Below are 19,451 nucleotides of genomic sequence, written 5' to 3'. Positions count from 1 at the left end.
TGAGAGGTCTTGCTCTCAACACAGCATTGGAGGTTAATCTGTCGGGCAATATTTGGCCAGAAGATAACAGGACGTCTCATGATTTGGAAAAGAGGTAATTTTACAAAAAATGTTGCACAACATGTCAATGGAAAAAACATCTTTCAGTAAACTCAAAGTTAGTTAATTATAATGTTAAACTCTGCAAAGTTATTGATGTACACCCCCCCACACACTGCAGCTGCGAATTGCTACACAAAGAACTTTAAGATCCATCATATCACTACACACTAATCATAAACTCATACTTTATCTTTTAATCTCAGAATTCAACAAAACAATTTAATTTCAGGAAAATTTGAATCATTGGCAATAAGACAGTGACAAGGCTGTCAGCACTGTGCAGTGCTTTCATCGTCATACAAAGGGAGGTCAGAGTGTAAACCATTTAAATCAATTAAATTTGATCGCCTCAGAGCACAACAACTTTCCACACAGGCAATGCCATGTAAAGTCAAATAACATGGTCATTGTAATATATAATTCTGTGATTGAACTATTCTCACAATCTGTATTTATGCAGAGACATCAAAGCAGAAAATGATGTTCTTTTTTCCCCGACACACTGCTGAAATAATGAGACTCATCAGTTTGGTGCCCTCAGCAGTTCCCTCCGTTAGGGTATCTTTTCAAAGTGAATCATACCAAGCCCTCTGCACCCAAGGTTCTTCGGAAGCTGTGAAGGAGGAGAAGTTACAAGCTACCTAGTTCCTGTAGAGGTCTGGGGAGTAGAGATGCTCCTTGATTACCAGCTCTAAACCAGTTCCACCCCTTGCCCACAGTATATGGTCCACTCAATTTCTTCTCACAAAGATTACAGAAATCCAATGGCATCTGATAGCTGCCTTACTAGCAAGCTTCTTCAGTTTAATGCTCAAGGATTAGACTCGCCCGTTTGTGTCTTTAGGCCAAGCACAATGCTATGTGATGTTGGTAGGCTCATTGGCTGACTTACCTCAGGTACATTACAAACACTGCTCTACAGGCTCCCATGTATTTTATACCTATCAACTCAGTAACTTAAATATCGTATAATATAACAGTTTCAACAACAAAATTCTACTTGTCATGCTCATATTTCTGGCACTATTTGTCATAACGCTATTATCAATGCAAATTCTCTTGTTTACGTTTTTAAAAAGGAAACTGTCCCTATGGACAGTTGTCACCATGTAATTTTCTCCAAGCAAATTGCCCTTCTCTACTAGTTTATTACCAATATTATTAAATTAAAGTAACCAAGCCTTATCATACTGCATTTTCAAAGTTATAAAACTAGTGTCCGCCCGACAATCATAATCAGTCTGCGGTTATAATCATACTCTCAAAGAATAAGGGCAAGTCACCACGAACTGGGGAAAAATAAAAGGTCATCCAACATTCTGAAAAGGTTACTCCAACAATTCCGTCGGGAAAGGAGGTGAATGATTTAGACCAGTAGCCATAAGCAACTCAAGGGGCAACAGCAGTGTTCACTTGCATGCATTACTCACCACGTTCTTGGCAGTTGAGCTTGGGAGATGGCGTCAGAGTAAAGTGTACTTTGTAGTTATGATGGAAGAAATTAATGCTTAGGTCAGTGTATGGGATGTCAATCAACTAGGCAGCTTTGTCCCTGATGGTATCAAGCTTTGAGCTTGCACACATCCAGGAAAACAGACAATATCTCATTATGCACTCTACGACACGGGGAAAAAGGACTTGGGGCATCAGGGGCTCTGATCCACTCTTACACCAAATTAACACAGTCAGTTCCTGCTCAATATTAACACTCAGGATTGAGGGTTGAATGTTCTTCAGTAATTTCAGTGGTCCAGGACTCAAGTTGGTTTTCAATTCTAACTGAAAGCTATATATTATACAGTTAAGTAGACAAATAAATTGGTTGAGTTGCCTCTGCAAGGCAGAAACAAGTTTTCTTTATTATACTGTCATTAACAGCATTTCTTAAACAGCGACGTTTGTGTCCAGTAAAACAATTTTTTTTGGGCACCCTTCATTTCACTTTCAGTTCATTCATTTAAATGAATTTGTTGATACTTTTAGTTTTTATATAAAGAGTTGAATTTTTATAATTTCCCCTTTGTGCTAGCTATACAAAAGCAGCAATTTCAGAGCACTCAAGGGAAGGTTTGAGTCTGACCCCATGTTTTAGTAAAGATGGCAGGGCACAACACAAATCGTCTAGCACTTGGAGACAATTCTCATCTCTATTTTTCCAGCCTTTCATTTGTTGCATTGTTTGTGCTTTACTAACTCGGCATGAACTCCCCACATTATTCTATATTTATCATGAAATTTAATTTTCATGAGAGATATGCTATGGATAATGATAATCAAAATGGGTAACATGCTATCATCACCTTGTATAGTACTCTACATTTTAACAAGCTTCAATGACTTTTTATTTAAATTAAAATCCTAAGGTAATGTAATTTTGAATTTTAATTGGTGGAATGTCCTCTCTTACTAAAAAATTCTTTGCTCCTCTTAAGTTCCTTTCCTTAAACAACCACTATCTCAGCCGGGAAGTGGGCAAGAAATTAGCTACCCAAGTACCAAAGCAAATGAATTACGATGAAAGATAAGTTGCTTTCTAAATCTGCGCCCTGTGCTGCTCTTTCACACTCTAAATATGGCTCAAGGTCAAGTTCAATGGGGGATCTATTGCTTTCACAGTAAAAAAAAATCACATTAGAATCAATGAAAGACTTTACCCAACAGGATGGACAACCATCGTATGAAAAACCAAGGAACTGTGCAAATGCAAAAAAAGAGAATAGAAATAATGACAACAATAAATAGAGAACATGAGATGTAGATTCTTTGATTGAATGAATTGCCTCTCTTCGTACAATAATCTGGTGAACACACCTCACGAACACTACCGAGGCTGCAAAGCAATTTGGATCACATAATGATCATACAACACTTCAAGCAAATGCTGAAATTTAGATCTTTAAATCCGCTCAAATTATTTTCTTTTTAAACATCGTATTCTCTTTTTCATTTGATTGACCCATTCACTGCTGCAGCTTCAATCACTAAAAGACTTACAAAGCAACATCCAATTTACCTCTGACCACAGCTTTGGTCAAATTTTCTTTAGAGGATTTCCTTTTATTCTTCCCGTTCCTATCCAAAGTATTGGATTGATTTGGAGCCTATGTTTTACAATTGGTATATTGCTGTTGTCACAATGATCAGTAACCTCTAATTTTTTTTTTTTGCAGAGAATAATACTTAGAAGTGCTATTTGAAAATACTTCTGGTCAAAACTAAACCCAAGTAAATAATATCATCACACTTCATGGATTGCAGTGCAGGTAACTGATGCGTTGAAGGCACACGAGTACTGCAAAAATACAGTCATTCACCTATGATTTCCACATTAAATGACCCAATAACATTGGTATCTTTTGGCATTCCTGCACAATATTCAGTCCCTCTCAGACTGATGGAACTGAATGAGATGAGGCAATTGAGATGCCAATTTACAGATTACATCTGATAAGAAATGTCCGCTCTCAATATTTAGGCATGCAAATTGGATTGGTTCAACATTCATAAAAGAAGCAAGTAAGGGAGGAAACTATTTGAAGTAGAGCTGGATAATGTCTCCATGGACAGAAAAACTCAGGAAGCAACATGAATCTGTGGAGAGCTGTAAGTAAAAACAGAAACTGAAGAAAGACACCCATTCTATGATGCAGATACATAGTAAGAGTGTTAGAAAATAACATGGCAGGACCATAATCATCAGCATGGCAAAACTACCATTAATTGTTTCTATCAAGAGCAAGGCAACATTCCAATCCAATCCTAAGAATGGAAATGAGTACAAGATTCAGAGTACAGAATGCTTTCTCCTTGGAACTGTATCATGACACATTGAGAGATTTGCTTGTTCTTGGATCCTTGGAGTTGTGCAAATGGGAGTTCATTCATGACCACCAACCAAAATCCCATTCCTGTAGCCACCACCAAGTAATCCAGATATGAGCTTCAGAGTGCGATGCCATTGCTCCTGCTCACCCTAACACACTGCCTTTTCCGTGAGTTTCCTATGCTTTGATCCACATCCCAAGCCTCTCCTCGCTGCCTTGTAAGCTATCCTGGTACCTCTGCCTACTCTACAGTCTGTGTTTGGTAATAAGGCCTGTTTATCACATACAGTGCTTAGGGCAGAGCTAATGGATTTAATGCATGGCTGCTTCTTCATCCAGTGTGCCAAAGAAACTACAGCAACAATGCTCTTTTTGATCTGGTATCAAATGGAAGAACACAAACGTACCAACAAATTGACAAGAAATAAGGATTCCGGCGAGCCTGGGAATTATAATTTTCATATGATCTGGAAGTTAGAAATACCCAAAATCAGTAACAACCAACACGAATAAATAGGGGAAATTCTTCCCATCAATGCAATAGAAAACCAGTGGACTAGCTTTTAAGTTTTAGTGTGAACAAACAAGAAAGATACTTCCCTGAAACTAACAGACACATGAGAAAATTAACAAAGACAGTAAAAGAATGAGCTAATGAGAAAAACAACGTGCATGAACTCTGTGAGGAGTTGACACAAAGTTTTTACTGGGACGGATTAAGGAGATCCACAAATTCAGCAAAAGGATGTTCAAAGGGATGAAAAATGGAAAATGACAAGATTGTCGGTAATAGTATAAAAGTATCACAGAGGAAGAGGCTAGTCAGACGCAAAAAAATTCAAGTAGAAAATAATATAGAGAATGTGAACAAATGAGTAAATATTTTCAATGGCGACACTCACCAGACAAAAAATTATTTTACTATCATAAAGATCAGAATATTCAACAAACAGGTTCTAAATACACAGAACAGCAATGTCAGGATTCCTAGTGTAAGGCTATATTGTGTCAATTCCACTATAAAGCACTCAAATGATCTACAAGAGATTTTTACAGTATTTAGCCCAGCAGCTGTCCTCTCAGTAACCAGCCCTTAAAGGGACATATCATAATTTAAACGGGGTGCTTCTAGATACAGGGCACGTGGCTAACTAATGAATGGATACTACAATAATGGGAATAAGGATGAAGACCATTTATACATTATCAGGATGGAACCAAAGGACAATAAAAATTCTGAAAGGGAAAGACTACCTCAAATCATATGGACTACAACAAGGAAGTGACAGGCGGACTGCAGAAAGTAACACATGATGTATCTCAGTATCACATCAGTCCTTGATAAAGTCACAGACAAATGCAATTAAGTCAAAGCTGTGCATAGTTAAAATTAACCCAGAGGGCAGCTAGCATGCAGGAAACAATTGAGCTTTGTGGCTTCACTAGAAAGGGAAATTTGAGGAGAGAGTACTGAGTGAGCTGTTTTTGGGGTTGCGCTTAAAATGAGCTTTTTAAAACCAATTTTTGGTTCCTCCTAATACTTTTCACCTTCAGTTTTGAAAAGCTTGGGAAAAAGACAAGAGTATGATCAATACTTCATAGGCAAAAATAATGTACAAACACAAATTCCCAATGGATATTTTTAAAAGGAGTTTTAATACTTCCAGCATTTTTTAAAAATTTCTAGTTTTCCATAATTCATATCCTTAAAATTTTCACTCATTTCACTCATTTTCATTTTGTTCAAGCATCCTTATTAGTTTAATTTCTACTCATTGTTAATCTTTTGTTAGTTCATTAATATTTTGTTTGCCTATATAACTAAATAGAATTCTGAATACTGTAATTCATTCTACAGAGAAATCCTTTATGATTTCTGAGAGACCACACAAATTCAGTTCTTCTTGAAAACAATTAAAGAATTGCGGTAGTAATAAGTAAATAATGAACTTGGCAAACTCCAACTATTCCAGTGCTTTATACACTTTTGAAATAAAAAAATTGATGTTTAATCTTGAGTTCAAAATGATTTGCCTCAATACTTAATCATGGTTGATGGGAAATTGTTCAAAATGAATTTATTATCAAAGTACATATATGCCACCATACTCAATCCTGAGATTCACTTGCTTGCGAGCATATTCAAAAATCCAATAACCATAATAGAATCAATGAAAGACCTCATCAACTAGCTGTTTAACCAGTGTACAAAGGACAACAAACTGCAAACACAAAAAGAAATAAAAATAATAATAATAATAAATAATGAGGAAAACATGAAAGTGAGTCAATAGACTGTAGGAACATTTCAGTGATGGGGTAAGTGAACTTGAGTAACGTTATTGCCTTTGGTTCAAGAGCCTGATGTTTTGGGGGATAATGACTGGTCCTGAACCTGGTGGTGGGTCCTGAGGCTCCTGTACCACCTTCCTGACGGCAGCAGCGAGAAGAGAGCATGAGCTGGGTGGTGAGGGTCCCTGATGATCGACGCAGCTCTCTTAAAGCAGTGTCTCATTGAGAACTTCACTATTTTTTGTAGGATTGTAGCGGTGTGCTACACGCAGCGCTAAAATAACGACACGGAGTCGGTAAACTGCAGTCAAAGATAAAGTTTATTCCAACTTCACAGTCTTGCTTTAAAGCCTCGCTCCCCCACCGGATGCCTCTACTGGCACGTACTGAAACCCCCTCAGGCTTTCTCCTTTGTGCCTGCACGCTGGCTAATTGCCAGCCGGTTCAAGTGTGCTAGTAATTGTGTCGCCACATAACCCCCCCCCCCCCCCAGAACCGGCGATACACCCCTCAATGTCCACAGTCTGGGCCGGACCCTGTTTGGGAGGTCGGCCTCTGCACCGCGGTGCCGGAAACTCGACCGGTTGCACCAAGTCCACATGGGCCGGTTTGAGTCGGTCCACCGCGAAAACCTCCTCTCTCCCCCCAACGTCTAGCACGAACGTGGACCCGTTGTTCCTGAGCACCGTAAACGGCCCCTCGTAGGGCCGTTGCAGCGGTGGCCGATGTCCGCCCCGTCGTACAAACACAAACTTACAGTTCTGCAGGTCTTTGGGTATGCAGGTCGGGTGCTGCCCATGCTGCGAAGTGGGTACGGGGGCCAGGGCACCGAGCCTCTCACGTAGTCTGCCCAGGACTGCTGCGGGTTCTTCCTCTCGCCCCCTTGGGGCTAGTATGAACTCCCCGGGAACGACCAGGGGTGCGCCGTACACCAACTTGGCCGACGAAGCGTGCAGATCGTCCTTGGGCGCCGTGCAGATGCCGAGTAGGACCCAGGGAAGCTCGTCTGCCCAGTTAGCTCCGCGCAGGCGGGCCATGAAAGCCGACTTCAGGTGACGGTGGAAACGCTCCACCAGCCCGTTCGACTGTGGGTGGTAGGCAGTGGTGTGGTGCAGCTGTGTCCCCAACAGGCTGGCCATCGCTGACCACAGGCTGGAGGTGAACTGGGCGCCTCTGTCGGAGGTAATGTGGGCCGGTACACCAAAGCGGGACACCCAGGTGGCGATCAGTGCCCGGGCGCAAGATTCAGAGGTGGTGTCGGTGAGTGGGACCGCCTCTGGCCATCTTGTGAACCGGTCCACGATAGTCAGGAGGTGCCGCGCCCCGCGCGACACTGGCAGGGGGCCCATGATATCCACATGAATGTGGTCGAAACGCCGGTGGGTGGGGTGGAACTGCTGCGGCGGGGCCTTGGTGTGTCGCTGCACCTTGGCCGTCTGGCAGTGCATGCACGTTCTGGCCCATTCACGGACCTGCTTGCGGAGTCCGTGCCAAACGAACCTGCTGGAGACTATCCGGACGGTAGTGCGGATGGAGGGGTGCGCCAAGTTATGAATGGAGTCGAAAACACGTCGTCACCAAGGTGCCGGGACGACGGGACGGGGCTGGCCGGTGGTGACGTCACAGAGTAGGGTCCTCTCACCTGGGCCTACGGGGAGGTCCTGGAGCTGCAAACCGGAGACTGCGGTCCTGTAACTCGGGATCTCCTCATCTGCCTGCTGTGCCTCTGCCAGCGCCTCAAAGTCTACCCCTTGGGAAAGGGCATGAATGTTAGGGCGAGAGAGCGCATCCGCCACGACATTGTCCTTACCCGAGACGTGCCGGACGTCTGTCGTGTATTCAGAGATGTAGGACAGATGGCGCTGCTGGCGGGACGACCAGGGATCGGACACCTTCGTGAACGTAAAGGTAAGCGGTTTGTGGTCCGTGAACGCGGTGAAGGGCCTACCTTCTAAGAAGTACCTGAAATGCCGGATTGCCAGGTATAGCGCCAACAGCTCCCGGTCGAAAGCACTGTATTTGAGCTCGGGTGGCCGCAGGTGTTTGCTGAAAAACGCCAGGGGTTGCCAGCGGCCCGCGATGAGCTGCTCCAGTACCCCACCGACTGCCGTATTAGATGCGTCCACTGTGAGGGCGGTAGGGACGTCCATTCTGGGGTGCACTAGCATCGCGGCATTCGCCAAGGCATCCTTCGTTTGAATGAAAGCGACGGCGGACACCTCGTCCCAGGTAATGTCCTTGCCCGGACCGGACAGCAAGGCAAACAGGGGGCGCATGATCCGGGCAGCTGAAGGGAGGAAGCGGTGGTAGAAATTGACCATACCTACGAATTCCTGAAGGCCTTTGATCGTGGTGGGTCGGGGGAAATGGCGGACCGCATCTACCTTAGCGGGCAGAGGGGTTGCCCCGTCTTTAGTAATCCTGTGGCCCAGGAAGTCAATGGTGTCGAGCCCGAACTGGCATTTGGCCAGGTTGATTGTTAGACCATAGTCACTCAGGCGGGCATTGAGTTGTCGGAGGTGGGACAGATGCTCCTGACGACTGCTGCTGGCTATGAAGATGTCGTCCAAATAGATGAATGCGAAGTCCAGGTCGTGTCCCACCGCGTCCATCAACCGCTGGAACGTCTGTGCGGCATTCTTCAGGCCGAATGGCATGCGGAGGAACTCAAAAAGGCCGAACGGGGTGATGAGAGCCGTTTTGGGGACATCGTCCGGATGCATCGGGATTTGATGGTATCCTCGGACGAGGTCTACCTTGGAGAAGATCCGTGCGCCGTGCAGATTTGCTGCAAAGTCCTGAATGTGCGGCACAGGGTAGTGGTCCGGTGTTGTAGCCTCGTTCAGCCTGCGGTAGACACCGCATGATCTCCAGCCCCCTGTTGCTTTGGGCACCATGTGCAAGGGGGAGGCCCATGGGCTGTCGGACCGCCGGATGATCCCCAATTCCTCCATCCTCTTGAACTCCTCCTTCGCCAGTCGGAGCTTGTCCGGGGGAAGCCGCCGAGCACGGGCAAGGAGGGGTGGTCCCTGGGTCAGGATGTGGTGCTGTACGCCGTGTCAGGGCATGGCTGCCGTGAACTGCGGTTCCAGAACCGATGGGAAATCCGCCAGGACCCTGGTGAAGTCGTTGTCGGACAGCGTGATGGAGCCGAGGTGAGGGGCTGGCAACTGGGCTGCACCCAGGGAGAACGTCTGAAAGGTCTCGGCGTGAACCAGTCTCTTCCTGGGCAGGTCGACCAGTAGGCTGTGAGCCCGCAAGAAATCCGCACCCAGAAGCGGTTGGGTTACGGCGGCCAGTGTGAAGTCCCACGTGAACTGGCTGGAGCCGAACCGTAGCTGCACCGGACGGGTGCCATAAGTCCTTATTGTGCTGCCGTGCACAGCCCGCAGGGGGGGACCCGGCGCCCTGCTGCAGGTGTCGTAACTCGTCGGAGGTAAGACACTGATCTCAGCACCGGTGTCGACCAAAAACCGGCGTCCCGACTGGCTGTCCCACACATACAGGAGGCTATCTCGATGGCCAGCCGCCGTAGCCATCAGCGACGGCTGGCCCTGGCGTTTCCTGGGAACTGGCAGGGCGGGCGACAATGGCGGGCTTCTGCGCCCCACCACTGGTGGTAGAAATACCATTGCTCATTGGGCTTCACACCCTGGCCTCTGGGTTTAGCGGGCTCTGCGGCCGGGCCTGGACTGGTTTGCTGCTGGGAGCGTGGCCTGGTGATCTGTGTGACGGACGCCCCACTCACCTTCTTGGCTTTCCACAGCAAGTCCGCCCGGGCTGCCACCTTCCGGGGGTCGCTGAAATCCACGTCGGACAGCAGCAGGCGTTATGTCCTCGGGCAGCTGCTCCAGGAATGCCTGCTCAAACATGAGGCAGGGTGTGTGTCCGTCAGCCAGAGACAACATCTCATTCATTAAAGCTGATGGAGGCCTGTCTCCCAAGCCATCCAGGTGCAGTAAACGGACAGCTCGCTTGCGCTGTGAGAGTCCGAAAGTCCTTAGGAGCAAGGCTTTGAATTCCGTGTACTTGCCGTCCGCCGGGGGAGACTGTACGAACTCCGCGACCTGGGCCGCTGTGTCCTGGTCGAGGGAGCTCACCACGTAGTAGTAACGGGTGTCCTCTGAGGTTACCTGCCGAACGTGGAATTGGGCTTCTGCTTGCTGAAACCATAGGTGAGGTCGCAGCGTCCAGAAGCTTGGCAGCTTCAAGGAAACCGCATTAACAGATGCGGCGTCGGTCATCTCCGGTCCAAAAACGTTTGGACCGTCGGGGTCACCAATTGTAGCGGCGTGCTACACGCAGCGCTGAAATAACGACACGGAGTCGGTAAACTGCAGTCAAAGATAAAGTTTATTCCAACTTCACAGTCTTGCTTTAAAGCCTCGCTCCCCCACCGGATGCCTCTACTGGCACGTACTGAAACCCCCTCAGGCTTTCTCCTTTGTGCCTGCACGTTGGCTAATTGTCAGCCGGTTCGAGTGTGCTAGTAATTGGGTCGCCACAGGATTTTCTATTCCAGGACGTTGGCGTTTCCATACCAGGATGTGATGCAGACAGTTGATATACCCTCCACCACACATCGAGAGAAGTTTGTCAAAGTTTTAGCTGTCATGCTGAATCTTTGCAAACTCCTAAGGAGGAAGAGGTATTGCCATGTTTTCTCCATAATTGCACTTACATGCTGTGACAGGACAGGTCCCTGAACTACTAACACTAAAGAAGAATTTAAAGTTGCTGATCTTCTCCATCTGATTCCTCGATGAGGACTGGCTCATGAACCTCTGGTTTCCTCCTCCTGAAGTCAATAATCAGCTCCTTGGTCTTGCTGACATTGAGTGAGAGGTTGTTGCTATGGCGCCACTCAGCCAGATTTTCAAGCTCCCTATATACTGATTCATCAAAATCTTTGCTTTGGCCGGTGACAGTGGTGTTGTCAGCAAACTTGAATATGGCAGAGCCCTGCTTAGCCACCAGTCGTAAGTATAAATCGAGCAGAGCAGAGGGCTAAGCCACAGCCTTGGGGTTAAATATCTCAGTGACCACTCCAGCCAGCTGATCAGCACGTGTTTAGTACCTGGCCAGATGCTTTCCACGGGTTCACCCTCCTGAAGGCTGCTCACCCCAGAGAATGAAATTAGAGGATCACTGGGGAGCTGGAAGGGGGTTCTTTGTAATGGTTCCTCCAAGTTTTGAGGGTCAAAGCAAGCACAGAAGGCTTTGAGCTCGTCTAGAAGCAAAGCCCTGTTCTTGCCTGTGTCAACTGACTTTACATTATATGAGGTGATAGCATTCAGGCTACAAGACCATATGACATCAGAACAGAATTACACCATTTTTTGCCCATTGAATCTGCTCCACCATTTGGTCATGTCTGATCCATTTCCCTCTCAACTCCATTCTCCAGCCTTCTCCCCGTAATGTTTCACACCATAACTTATCAATAATCTAGCAACCTCCATCTTAAATACACCCAATAACCTGGTCTCCACAGCCTCCTGTGGCAATGAATTCCACAGATTCACCACCCTCTGGCTAAAGAAATTCTTCCTCATCCCCGTTCTAATTCCATGTTGCCTATTGAGATTATGCCTTCTGGTCGTAGACTCTTCCACTATAGGAAACATCCACTCCACATCCATTGTATGTAGGCCTTTCAACATTCGATAGGTTTCAATGAGATCCTCCCCTCATTCTTCTAAATTCCAGTGAGTACAGGCCCAGAGCCATTAAAAGCTCCTCATATGATAAGCCTTTCATTCCCAGAAGCATTTTCATGAATCTCCTTAGAACCCCCTCCAATGTCAGCGTTCTTAGAGAAGGGGCCCAAAACTACTCACAATACTCCAAGTGAGATTTCAGCAGTGCCTTATAAAGCCTCAGCATTGCATCCTTGTCTTTATATGCTAACACTGCATTTGCCTTCCTCATCACCAACTCAACCTGCAAGTTATCCTTTAGGGAATCCTGCACAAGGACTCCTAAGCCCTACCACATCTGTTGAGTATCCTTCATTGATTCAATGAACTGTCACTTCACCCATGAGATGGCTTTCCAGCGAGCATACCTGGACCTCTTGTAACTTACTTGGTCACCAGACCTGAATGCCTCTGACTGGCCCTCAGCAGTCTGTGGATCTCGTGGTTCATCCAGGGGAAGACTCTGAATAATTTTGTGGGGACACACTCGTTTATGACTGTTTTTATAAAGTCTGTGACAGATACAGTATGGTGCAGTCATTCAGATCCTCTGATGAGTCCTTGAACACGTCCCAGTCCACCGACTCGAAGCAATGCAGTAGCCACTCCTCTGTGTTGTCCTCATCTCTGAAGCCTCTGCTCTTATGCAGGTAGAAAAAGGACAGCCAAGTGTTCAGATTTCCTGAAGGGCAAGTGTGGTCCGGGCATGGGATTGGCCAGGGATTTCTTCAAGCAAGTTTGATTGAAATCCCCAGCTATGATACGAAATGCATCAGGATGGACTGGTTTTTGTTTGGTGACAGCATTATGTAATATCTCAAGTGCTTGATTATAGTCAGCTGCTGGTGGTAAACTGCAGTCAGGATCAGAGGGGATCCTGACCATGATAACTAGAATGGACAGCATTTGATCCTTAGTTGTTTAAATAATTACTAATTTTCCCTCCCCTGGTCTGATCATGTGAATCATATCAACATTACTTCTTGCATAATTTTTTTTAATGTGTAGTTTATTTTTGAAGATTCTGTCCAATGTCCAGTATATTTACAGCTTTATTCACGAAGTTCATTAGCCTGGACAGAGTACAAAGAGGAAACTCGGTTGGAAGTTCCTCAGACTCCCACAAAGCCAGCCAGATCGTGTTCTGTTTGTTTATTTAGAGAGATACAGCACGAATAGGTGCTTCCGGCCCTTTGAGCCATGCCAGTCAGCAACCTACCGATTTAACCCTACCCTAATCACAGTACAATTTACAATGACCAATTAACCTATTAATCAGTAGTCTTTGGACTTGGAAGGAAACTGGAACACCTGGAGAAAACCCATGCACACACGTAAAGAAATGTACAAACCGCCTTACAGATGACTCCGGAATTGAACGCTGATGCCCCGAGTGGTAATTGTGTCACTCCGTCCACTAGACTACCATAGCACCCCAAAGATCAATGGAGGTTGGCCTCAGTTACCTTACTCACTTGACTTCTCTTGCTACATTGCCAGAATTCAATGCTCTGACATGAACGGATAAGCTATAAAAATTCAACACGATCACAACTTTATTTATAAACCATCTTAAATAAATGCACAGGCACACCACTAAAACTGTGTAGATATAACAGTAGCTTGGCCCATATTTTTACCCCAAGCAGTTATGAAAAATTACAGTGAATCTTCCTAAAATTTAATTAGCATATGTAAATTTGAGATTTCCTATTAGCTAAATAAATGTATCGTTTCTTATTTAACACTGCAGCCAATCTTGAGAGGCTTTATGCACACGATTGTTCATGCATCATAATCACATCATAAACAGGACAGAATCCCAACTAATTATCAAAGTTAATGTACAAATAAAGGATTCAAATTTAGGAAATTCTCAACTGTGTGCTTCTTTTAGCATAATACAATTTTCTTTGTACATGTTCCCAAAGTAGCCCAGTAAAGGAACCTATGCAAGGTTGTCACTACAGCCACACAATACTGAACTGAATTCTTACACTCTGCAACATTATCCAACTGCTTGCAAAATGCCCAAGTGTGACCTGAACAAATAATTTACATTAGGACCAGAAATAAACCATATCTGACACTGCATCATCAAGGATTCAAGCACACCATTCTGTGTTTTGTCTGCAACTAGTGGTGTTCCACAGGGATCTGTACTGGGACCTCTGCTGTTTGTGATGTACAGTGGATTCCAGTTAATTGGGACATATCAGAACTATAATGTTTTGGCCCAATTAAGTACCTGCCCAACTAACCAAAGTTCCAGGGAAATAGTTAAAAAGGTATAAAAAAGAAAAACTACTGCTTAACCGAGTAACAAATTATGTATAGAAAATTAAATACAGGACAAGTTAGAACAGTACCAATTCTACTATAGTGCTAAAAACTGTATTAGACCCTAATAGCTATCGACGGAGGAACTCATCCGCTGTATACTACCGTGTATGGGGTGTCCAGGGAGGAGTAGCACCTCTGGTGAAGGGGCTTGTTGTGCCCATTCTGGGGCAGCTCACTAAACTTTGGTCCTCACCGAATACTCAGTTCCCACTTGTAGGTCTAAGTAGCTGTTTGCATGGGACAGCGGCCACACCCCAGTACGCTGCTTCGACAGGCGGGCTCAGTCAGGTGAGGGCAACAGGTGTGTCTCATGCCCTGGTGAAGTGCCCTGTTTAAACTGCCACTGAATTCATCAGGGATGACTAAATCACACTACTTAAAAAGCAGGGGTTCCCAAACTCCTTTGTGCCATGGCGGCTTACCATTATCCAAGGGGTCCATGGACCCCAGGCTGCGGATGCCTGGACTAAAGGAAGAAAAGTCAAAGGCTCCGGCCTAGTAAAACTGTAAGAAGATATCACATGTAACAATATGAAAATTATGGATATGAATAAAAATGTGGCATTGAATACAATTTGAAAAAGGGATTTACATTGATGATGTTGTTTAATTACATTATCAGGGATACTGAAATTATTCTTTTGTATCACTTACTTTGTATGACACTGAGCCCAAAAAGATGACAGTCTTTCAGCCTTAGAAGGTCGCACACTTGAACGAATAATTCTTGACATAATGCTTTAACCTAGAAAAAAAAACATGAAATTTTTGAAAGGAATTGAGCAAAGCCGGTTTTCTAGCATCAAGGTTCACTAATTTCTTATTAATTGAAATCTCAAACACAGAATATTATATTAATGTTTTTTTTTTACATGAAATATTAAGCCAACACCATCCCTTCCGTGGTAGAGTCTTCAATTGTGAATTTGCTTTCAGCCCTACAACGACGCATTCTCAGAAAAAAAATAAACTGGAAATTGACACAAATTTTGTTAATAGATTAAGCTTTTGTCCATCAATTTAGTAATTGGCATTGAAAAACTTCCATAATTAAAATTAAATAAAATTATTACCATAGACAGCCATGGAGGCCAAGTCATTAGGAATATTTAGAGCGAAGGTTGATAGGTTCATGGTTAATAAGGGCGTCAAAGGTTGCAGGAAGAAGGCAGGAGAGTGGGATGGAGAGGGATAGTAAATTAGCCATGATTGAATGGGCAATACAAACTCAATGGGCTGAGTGGCCTAATTCTGCCCCTATAATCTTATGGTCTTATTCATCATAAAATATTTTAGGAGAGTAGGAGTCCGTGCCGAACTCTTACTCTCACCTAGTCCCACCGACCCGCACTCAGCCCATAACCCTCCATTCCTTTCCTGTCCACATACCTATCCAATTTTTAAAATTTTTTTATGACAAAATCGAACCTGCCTCTACCACTTCTACTGGAAGCTCGTTCCACACAGCTACCACTCTCTGAGTAAAGAAGTTCCCCCTTGTGTTACCCCTAAACTTTTGCCCCTTAACTCTCAACTCATGTCCTCTTGTTTGAATCTCCCCTACTCTCAATGGAAAAAGCGTATCCACGTCATCTCTATCTATCCCACTCATAATTTTAAATACCTCTATCAAGTCCCCCCTCAACCTTCTACGCTCCAAAGAATAAAGACCTAACTTGTTCAACCTTTCTCTGTAACTTAGGTGCTGAAACCCAGGTAACATTCTAGTAAATCTCCTCTAAACTCTCTCTATTTTGTTGACATCTTTCCTATAATTCAGTGACCATTAAATGTCATTTAATGGTAGATAATACTGCCATTTAGTGAAAGAGGATGCATGGTTTATTCACAATCATTAGGCAAATTTCAAAGTTCAAACAAGTGGCAAAAAGAATTATCAATACACAACTCTTTTATTTTGATATTTCAGAGCATAATGGGCTAAATAAAGTAGCAAATGGGTCAAACATTATAGAACTACACGGTGCTGAAGTATTGTGCAGCTTTTCCCTTTCACGTTAAAGGTCTAAGCTGTTCATTTAAGGAACAATATCAGTTCGAAGAAAAGTGGAGAAAACCTACGTTCACAATAATGTTGAGAGCTTCATCGTTCGGAAGGAAGACACAAACACTCCGGCGGTCCTGCATTACTTTGTTGTTCTGAAAGGTGAACTTGCTCATCACGCCAAGCAGGCTGTCAGATGGTTTTCCCAGGTGCCCCAGGGATCTTCCACATTACAAGTCAGACCATTGAACTGTAATGGAAGATGTTCACAAGCAAATCCTCTTCATCATAAGCTCGCAAGAGGCAGGGCAACTCTGCATGTGTCATAACACTCACTGCAGCTGGAGGAACAAAACAGAAGTTAGATGTTATCAAAGAGAAGCCAGTCACTCGCTACACAGTAATTAGAATATTTCTTGGGCAAGCTTAGACAGAACTGTTGATTTAAATGCGAAGTTACCTAATTGCTTGGATGGCTCATGATTGGAGCCTCATATTCATTCTTTTGAGGCTTGTCATAAAATAATTGTATAGCACATGGAAAGACCGATTACACTATTATGATACAAGTATGCCTTAACAAACACATCAGTATCTTGAAAGTTTATAATCAGAATTTCTAAACCTTACTGCTTTAGATGGCAATATTATGAATTTACCTAGAGAATGGCTTAAAAGGAGAGGCATGTAGAAGCAAAGTGCTCTCCAGATTTGGACACTTGGGATCAAATACATTGATATCCCCCAAGGGCCTAATGCTTGATAGAACATCACAGCTGGCTTTAGAACAAATGCCTTTAATTGCAAGCAACTTTTAAAAAGAACTTTCCAACCTGAAAGCTCAATTGTTAAGTGGTTCAGAAGTTGAGATCTGACAAGTGATTTTGGGGGGCGGGGGGGAAGTTGCTAGGAACTGTACCTTCTCGCATGCGTTTTTTATGTCTACATACTGCAAACAATTATATGTAATTCTTTCTTTATAATGCTGCTTTTCTGGTGCATGTTCCACCCTGGCCAACACACCATAGCAAGTTCCAAATTAATGGCAAATAGAGTTAATCCTTGATTCTAAAGCATCCTGTCCTGTGATTTTACGTGTACTTTCCTGTTTATGCCTTGTCCAATTGGGGAAGTGGGCCTGCACTTTTAGAGATTAGTTTTATCTGTCACTTGTACATCAGAATATAAGGGGAAATCCATCGTTTGCATCAAATCAAATAAGTGATGACTGCGGACAGCCTACACTCCCATGTTTCCCATGCCAACGCAGCATGCCAACTAATTAACCATTAATGCATGTGTTTGGAACGTGGGAGAAACTGGAGCACCCAGAGCTAGCCCATACGGTCACAGCGAGAACATACAATATCCTTGCAGACAGTGGTGGGAATCGAGCTTCGTTATTGTAAAGCTAAATGCTACACTTTAAAAGTTCAAAGTGAACTTATTATCAAAGTACTTACATGTCACCTTACACATTTCTTGTGTGCGTTCACAGTAAATACAAGACACACAATAGAATCAATGAACAATCCCCACACCACCCCCCCAAATAGGACAACAACCAATGTGCAAAAGATAATAAACTGTCAAATACAAAAAGAGTGGAAAGATAATAATTAGTATTGAAAAAGGATCTAGTGCTTTCCTGGCATAGATGATGAATAAACTCTTCTTGGGCTTCAGAGGTATCAATTATAACCGACATTTCAAAGACAAATTCTGCCATCGTCTTCAGAGCTAATGCCTGGGCAATTCTAGTCCGGTGGTATTTATACCCCTGTATTCCGTCCCTCCTGATTGGTTAGTCCTCATCTAATTGGGTTTTTGCTCTCCCACCATTTGCACGGTTTGTTCTTACTTAGAGTGAGACCTTCATCTTTCTTAAAATTCTTTTCCAGTAGTTTGATTTCAATGGCTTCTCTTACCAGGCAGTTTCAAAAGCCATTGGCATGTGGAATTCAATTGTAAACGTGATGGAACAGTAGAAACCTGATTGGAAGAGGACCAACCATTCAGGAGGAACAGAATACAGGGGTATAAATACCACCAGACTAGACTTGCCCAGGCACTAGCCCTGAAGAAGATGAGAGTTTGTCATCAAAAACATTGGTTATAATTGATACCTCTACCCGGCTTGAAGCCCGAGAAGAGTTAATTAGTAATAATCATGATCACAATTCATATTTACACCCATAGTAATTTTATCATTGCACCTGCCATATGTGATAATATTAGCAAATACATGGCTTATTCAATTAGTTGAAAAAAGTGGATTCAAAGTTCACAATTCACAATCATAAAATACTTCAGTTCAGTGAGTATATTGTGCTGAATGTAGTGCCCCATATGATCCCTGGGACCTAGTTGTTAAAATGTGGATAAAAACCTTCAGGATTTTGTTTTATAAACTCATTGCCAGCCCTTTCTGTAAAGGCCTGTAAACTGATAAGCATCGTTCACAGATCTCTCCATCTGTGACTCAATGCACCAACTCACTGAACATTGGGAATGACCCTTTGACACTCCAATAGTCAGACCCCCAGGAGGCCCTGCACCATTACTCCTCTTATATCCCATTACCTTTTTTTCGGCCACAGGCTGCCATGGACACAACTCCTTAAGGGCACTAATGCTGTCTGTCTGTAAAGCAGCTGTCACTTGTGAAGTACAGGTTTTCAGAGATAGTCAAAACAGGAGTAAATAATTTCAAGTAGTCTAGTAAGAAGCGTTAATTTAAAATATTTTTAAATAACAAAATGTTAAAAGATGTAAAATAAGCCCCCCTTTCTCCTCAATTATCCTGATTTTCAAACAGGCATAATCCCATTCAATAGAATGGAACCATGGTTCCTGCCCCAGCTCACACTGCAACATACATTATTTTATTGGTCTTAATAGGAAGCAACACTGATAACAATTTCTTAAAGCATACAGGTCCCAAGTTTGCGATATTTTTGTGACTTCCTACAGACCATCAGCACCAATTAATGCACCAAAAATGCCTAAAGTGCCATTCCAGGCAAGTACATTTCCAGAGTAGAAAATGTCACAATGCCTAATGCAATAAAATGAACAGCTGTCCCTCCAGAGTTGCCTCCTAGCAAATAACCAAAAACAGCCTCTTTTTCTCCCACAATATATTTCTTCTATGCCTAAAGCTCTACAATGAAACTTGATTACAAA

General features: G+C 43.7%; 1 protein-coding gene across 2 annotated transcripts in view; it reads right to left on the bottom strand.

Annotated features, from left to right (window-relative positions):
- Positions 1-19,451, bottom strand: part of frmd6 (FERM domain containing 6) — a 125,249-nt gene that overhangs the window by 59,496 nt on the left and 46,302 nt on the right. For both annotated transcript variants that reach the window (XM_073039836.1, XM_073039835.1), the window contains 2 exons: positions 16,343-16,606; positions 14,915-15,005 (listed from right to left, as the gene is read on the bottom strand). In XM_073039836.1, the coding sequence (XP_072895937.1) occupies positions 14,915-15,005; positions 16,343-16,441 (190 nt within the window). In that variant the 5' untranslated portion in view covers positions 16,442-16,606. The remainder of the gene's footprint in view (positions 1-14,914; positions 15,006-16,342; positions 16,607-19,451) is intronic.

Source organism: Hemitrygon akajei, chromosome 3, assembly GCF_048418815.1.
Source record: "Hemitrygon akajei chromosome 3, sHemAka1.3, whole genome shotgun sequence".
In the NCBI taxonomy this organism is placed as follows: Eukaryota; Metazoa; Chordata; class Chondrichthyes; order Myliobatiformes; family Dasyatidae; genus Hemitrygon; species Hemitrygon akajei.
This window is presented reverse-complemented; position numbering and strand designations above follow the sequence as displayed.